This window comes from Hylobates moloch, unplaced genomic scaffold, assembly GCF_009828535.3.
Source record: "Hylobates moloch isolate HMO894 unplaced genomic scaffold, HMol_V3 SCAFFOLD_21, whole genome shotgun sequence".
In the NCBI taxonomy this organism is placed as follows: Eukaryota; Metazoa; Chordata; class Mammalia; order Primates; family Hylobatidae; genus Hylobates; species Hylobates moloch.
Genome location: NW_026652296.1, coordinates 28,036,954 through 28,043,268, shown reverse-complemented (window position 1 = coordinate 28,043,268; position 6,315 = coordinate 28,036,954). Strand labels below are relative to the sequence as shown.

General features: G+C 53.2%; 1 protein-coding gene across 1 annotated transcript; it reads right to left on the bottom strand.

Annotated features, from left to right (window-relative positions):
• Positions 1-1,184: 1,184 nt before the first annotated feature.
• On the bottom strand, positions 1,185-4,143 carry LOC116460928 (uncharacterized protein C20orf203). The gene is given in 3 exon segments (XM_032142267.3): positions 1,185-2,723; positions 2,725-2,895; positions 3,032-4,143. Coding segments are annotated over 3 exon segments (588 nt in total). The 5' UTR covers positions 3,167-4,143; the 3' UTR covers positions 1,185-2,441.
• Positions 4,144-6,315: the final 2,172 nt, after the last annotated feature.

The following is a 6,315-nucleotide window of genomic DNA, read 5'->3' as shown; positions in this document are numbered from 1 at the left end:
CTCTCACCCTCTGTGCCCTCTGAGGAGCAGGCTGTCTTCCTCCATCCCTGGCAGCAGATTCAGGTAACAGAGAGGGGCAGCTACTTGCCCAAGGCCACACAGTGAGGCAACAGTGGGTATCACACCCGAGTCTCGCTGACTGTGGAGTTGGGGTCCTTTCTCCCAGTCCAGTGCAGTGGCCAGGGGTGTGGGATCTGGAGTCCAGGCTCCCCAGCTTCCTCAAACAGCCTAAGCCCATCCTGCCTCCAGGCCTTTGCACTCGCCATTCCCTCCTCCTTCCCTGCCCTTCCCATCACTCAGGTTCTGCTCAGCTTTGCCTCCCTCAGAGGCTCTCCCGGACCACCCCTCCTGAAATGCCCCAATCCCTATTCTCTCTGTCTCTTGCTCCTGATTGTTTGCTTCATGGCACTAACCATTGCCTGAAACTGTCTTTTTTTTTTTTTTTTACAATAAACTTCCTTTTTTTTTTTTTTTTTTGAGATGGACTCTCGCTCTGTTGCCCAGGCTGGAGTGCAGTGGCGCGATTTCGGCTCACTGCAAGCTCTGCCTCCCAGGTTCACGCCATTCTTCTGCCTCACCCTCCCGAGTAGCTGGGACTACAGACGCCCACCACCACATCTGGCTAATTTTTTTTGTATTTTTAGTAGAGACAGGGTTTCACCATGTTAGCCAGGATGGACTCGGTCTCCTGACCTCGTGATCCGCCCGCCTTGGCCTCTCAAAGTGCTGGGATTACAGGTGTGAGCCACCGCACCGGGCCAATAAACTTTCTTTAGGGAATAACTTAGAAATTATTTTGCAACAGAAAAATTGCACAGATAGTACAGGGAGTTCCTGTTGGCCCTTCACCAAGTTTTTTCTTATGTCGACCTATTACCTAACCATGGTAAGTGGTCAAAACCAAGAAAGTGACGTTGGTACATTACACTGATGAGCTGCAGGCTTTACTCCGATGAAACCGTGTTCTTCCTTACTCCTTTGTTCTCAGCTGCCTCTCCGCTGAGGAGGCAAACTCTGAAAAGCAGGGAGGTTGCCTCTCCCACTGACATCAATTTCCTCATACCTGGCAAGGAGTGCTGATTGGATAAAGGAGAGGAAAGAATGGCAAAACAGCCAATGACTATCAAGGACTCCTGCCACACAGTGTTCCTAAGTGCTTTAAACGCTGTAAGTCCCAGCCTGGGCAACATAGTGAGACCCTATCTCTACAAAAAAATTAAAATTAGCCAGGTAGGGGGGCACGTGCCTATAGTCCCAGCTACCAGGGAGGCTGAGATGGGAGGATCACTTGAGCCTGGGAGGTCGAGGCTGCTGTGAGCTGTGATTGCACCACTGCACTCCAGCCTGAGCAGCAGAGTGAGATCTTGTCTCAAAAAACAAAACAAAGCCAAACAAAACCAAATCCAAACACATTGCAAGCCATTTAATCCTCCCATCAGCCCATGAAGCAGCTATGAATCATAGGGAAACTAAGGCATGGTACGGTTTGGTGGCTGGCCCAAGGCCACAGAGATGGGCAGTACCAGAGTGGGTGGGTTCTAGCACACTCCTCCTGCCCCTGTCACAACACGCTGATGGCACCACAGGGTAACACAGCAAATGCCAGTCCCTTCATGTTCTCAGTCCACGAAACAGTAGAAGGGTCACACCTCCCACAGCCCAGCGGGAGCACAGGCTTGGGACGGAGCCTGAGCCTCTGCTTCATGTTTCTGCCCACAGTGACTAGTGGCTACCCTGGCCCTGCACAGAATGACACACGGACTCTGTTCCAAGGGCCCTCAGCCTCACTCTTCTTCAGGGAAACAGAAGAGGCCTGGTTCAGCCCCAGACCATGGGCTCCCGCCAGTGCCCCCAATTCCCCAGACCCTGCCGACACAAAGCAGGCCTCAGCCCGCCCCCCTCCCTTGGCCCACAGCTTGGACTAGGCCTCTAGGATCTGGCTTCTGAGGGCCGGGTGCAGAGCATGGGCCCCTGTCCTGAGGTCCAGCATTCTCAGAGGAGCTTTCTGGGCTCTGGAAGAGAGAGGAAGAGGAAGATATGGTGTCCCTTTCCGGATGTGGGGTGGGAGTGACACACAGGAGTACTGCAGCCTCTTCCCAGCACCCAGGGACCAAGCCAGAGAGACGTTTCAGCGCCTCCCAAGGGAGAAGCCATTCTCCAGCAGCTGGACAGGACCAGAGCCTGCCCCGCGTGTCCGGCTGGGGTTCTAGCCAGAGCCAGCCTGGCGCAGCCTCGGTCCCTAATCATGTTTGCTGGATGCCTTGAATACAAGCGCCGGTGCCCAGAATCTCCTTGAGGTTTCAGCTGGGCGTGCCAGGCCCATCCTCCATTCTGGGGAGCAGAATAAGTGTGGGGGGTGGTAACAGGGGACACCCTGAGGTGGTGGTGGCCTTGGTTAAGACAGGCAGGCAGAGCTGGGGGTGGGGGCGCCCTGGGCTCGGCTAATTAAACAGCGACCGTGATGAATTGGAGAGAAACTGCTGCTTGCTAATTAAAGGTACAGGCAACTTGCCTGGCAAGGATGGGAGGCAGAAGTCCTGGAACCATGTTGAGGGCCAGCCCAGCGAGGACAGAGCTTAGCCAAAGTCCCCCACCGTGCCCATTCTGGGCATCCCTCCCATTGCCCTCCCCCGCCCAGCAGGGGCCCGCAGCCCCCTCCCCACTTCCCTATCTCTCCTACCCACCTTGCCAAGCCTGGGGCCTCTGACTTCCCCCACCCCGCCTCTCCCCACCAACCCAAATCCTTTCCTGATAAGGGCCTGGGTGCTGCGGCAGAGGAGGCCGGCGCTGGTGGCTGGGCTGGGGGTGGACTCGCTGAGCCTTTGAGGTCCTCCTTCCCGCCCCACCGCCAAGGTCCCAGAGGTGGGCAGTGAGTCCAGCCAAGACTGACGTGGCCTGTTGGGAACAAGGCCCCCAAGAAGATCATAGAATCTTAGTACCTGAGACTCGCAAGGGGCTTTAGGTCTTCCCTAATTTCCCAACAGTCCCCAGTGTCAGCCCAGGTGTGGGAGAGAGGGACAGCACTTCTTACTGGGCTCAGCATTCCAGTTTTTGTAAAGGGAAAATTGGCCAGGTGAGGTGGCTACTGCCTGTGATCCAGCATGTTGGGAGGCTGAGGCAGGAGAATCACTTGAGCCTGGGAGTTCAAGACAGGCCTAGGAAACATAGGAGACCCTATCCCTAAAAAAAAAAAAAAAAAAAAAAAAAAATTAGCTGGGTGTGTTGGCTTGTGCCTGTGGTCTCAGCTACTCACGGGGTAGCTACTCAAGTGGAAGGATCACTTCAGCCCAGAAGGTTGAGGCTGTAGTGAGCCATAATCACCCCGCTACACTCCAAAGTGGGCAACAGAGCAAAACCCTGTTCAAAAAAAAAGGAAAAGAAACGAGAAAATTGGAGCAAATGATCTCTGAGCCTTGAAGATTCTTACAGGGTGGACAAGAAAACCCCCTGAAGCTGCTCATCCCTGCCCCAAGTTGCTTCAAAGCAGGGCTGTAGGCTCAGACACCTTTGCCAACCAACGTGACCTCGGGCAAGGGGAGCTCATTGTCACATGCCTGGGTTTGCCCGTTTGCAAGGCTGGGGATGGCAACAGTGCCCACCTCAAAGGGTCTCTGAGAAGACTGGGGGAGATAACAAAGCTGAAGTGTCCAGCACAGCAACTGGTCTGGCCTGAATAGCCAGCCACTGCCATCTGAAAGGTCTGGGGAACTGGGGGGTGACCTGGCACCTAGCCTGTCCGAGTCTTACCTCTTCATGTGGCAGCTGCAGTCTGGCACTCTGAGGAGAAGGATTAGAGAGCTTAAGTGACTTCCGCAAAGCCACATCACTACGGAAGAGGAAGAGGCAGCCTTGGATCCCTTGAGTGAGGAGAGGATGGGACCTGGATTCCTATGTTGACATTTGTTGAGCATCTACTGGATGCAGGGTCCTGAACAAGACCCCAGGAAGGGACTAAGATGAATCTGAGATTCACTCTGCCTTTAAGGAGACCCCAGTCTGGAAGGGGAGAGAAAACACACATACAAATAACTAGAATGCAAAGCAAATGTGGCCGGATGCAGTGGCTCACACCTGTCATTTTGGGAGGCCTAGGCAGGAGGATCACTTGAGATCAGGAGTGCGAGACCAGCCTGGCCAACACGACAAAACCTCGTCTCTACTAAAAGTACAAAAATTAGCTGGGCGTGGTGGTGCACGCCTGTAGTACTAACTACTTGGGAGGCTGAGGCACGAGATCGCCTGAAACTGGGGGGGGAGGGGGTTACAGGGAACGGAGACGCCGCAGGGGGGCGGAAACAACCCCCTACCCCGGGGGCCACAGAGAAACCCCCTCCCTAAAAAAAAAAAAAAAAAAAAAAAGCAAATACCCCTGGCATCAGAGGGGGCCCAGCAGCCCTCCATGCAAGGGGCTGGTGTGAGACTCTTGGGATGGCAGGGAGATGCTGCTGTGTCTTGGAGCTCAATTTGCAAAGCAAAGGTTTTGATTTTATTTGAAGGATAAAATCAGCCCTGGGGGTCATGGGGGTGCTGATGGAGCCCTCCTCTGGCTTCTTTGGGAAGTTCTGGGTGGTCCCTGATGTCTGTGATTCCTGCTTTGAAGGTTCTGGGATCTATCCTGGAGGTATCTAGGAGTCCCAGATGCTGTGGTTTTGGAGACTACACTGTCCAGGCCCCTAGCATGAACACATTCACGTCCACAAAGGACAGTGAGGTCCCCCTTCCAGGTGGCCAGACACGCACCAGTTTGGGGGGCTTCCTGCTGCTGGGCAGTTTGGTGGGGAGAGGATGCAGCACCGGTGAGAGGCCCTCTCAGAGACGGTAGAAGCCTCCCGAGGCTGAGAGACGCAAGGCTGCTGACCCTGATGCTGCCAAGCCTGAGCCTCAGGCGGCAACCCAAAGCGGGCAGGGTCAGTGCTAGATCACTGGCCTTGGGGAAGGTGCCTCCATCACTCCCTTCCTGGAGGTCAGAGCTCAGCCAGAGGAGCGGGCGGGTCTAGCCACAGGAAATCTGTGCAAGCACAGCTAGCAGCTCCTGGAAAATAGGCGCTGCTCTCAGCCTCCCCATGGCACCCTGCACCCAAGCTGGGCCAAATGATGGTCTGGGGCGCCCTCTGGTGGCTCCTCTGGGCAGTGGTGGATGCTGAAGCCACTGTGAATTTAAGGGTGGGTGGGGCAGATGGTCAGAGTTGGAAGATTTCAAGGTGGACCACTCTTTCCACTACACAGATGGGAAAACCAAGGCCCAGAGGGAAGTGACCTGCCTACAGTTGCACAGCCAGTGACTAATATAAGAACAGAACCCAGAAGTTCCTCTGTACCAATGCTTTTTTTAGGGGGTCTCAAGGCATCTCACCCTAGGGGAGGGAAGGCTGAGTGTCCACGGCTCACTCCCAGTGCCTATGGACAGCTGAACTGTAGGTCGCTGAGTATCTGTGTGACATAGCATGCAGCACTTCCCTCCCAGGCTTGGGTTCTTTGCCTCTAAAGCCTGGGGTTACTGTGTTGGCAAGGGATGGGGGACTAGGCCTCCTGCTTGTACACTGCTGGAACTGAGGGTGTAAACCAGCCAATCTTTTGGGGAATTCTAAGAAGAACATTCCTACAGCTGGTGTCATACTTCATGGTGAGAGATTGGGTGCTTTCCCCAAGACCAGGAACAAGACAAGGATGTCCACTTTTACGGCAAAGTTGAATTCACGACTTGTATTCAACATTGTACTGGGTACAACGGCAAGAAAATAAAGTCATCCAGATTGCAAAGGAAGAAGTAAAGCTATCCCTATTTGCAGATGACATGATCTTATATATAGAAAATCCTGGTTGGGCGCGGTGGCTCATGCCTGTAATCTCAGCACTTTGGGAGGCCAAGGCAGGTGGATCACCTAAGGTCAGGAGTTTAAGACCAGCCTGGCCAAGATGGCAAAACCCTGTCTCTACTAAAAATACAAAAATTAGCTGGGCGTGGTGGTGTGCGCCTGTAACCCCAGCTACTCAGGAGGCTGAAGCACGAGAATTTCTTGAACCTGGGGTGCAGAGGTTGTAGTGAGCCAAGATCACGCCACTGCACTCCAGCCTGGGTGATGGAGCGAAAAAAAAAAAAAAAAGAAAAGAAAATCTTAAAGAATCCGCTAAAAAAATGTTATAACTAATAAATGGGTTTGGCAAAGTTGCAGGATACAAGATCAATATACAAAAATCAATTGAGCTTCTACACATTTGCAATGAACACTTCCAAAATGTAATTATGAAAATAATTCAATTTATACTAGCATCAAAGAGAATAAAATGCTTAGGAATAAAAGAAGTACAAAAAAA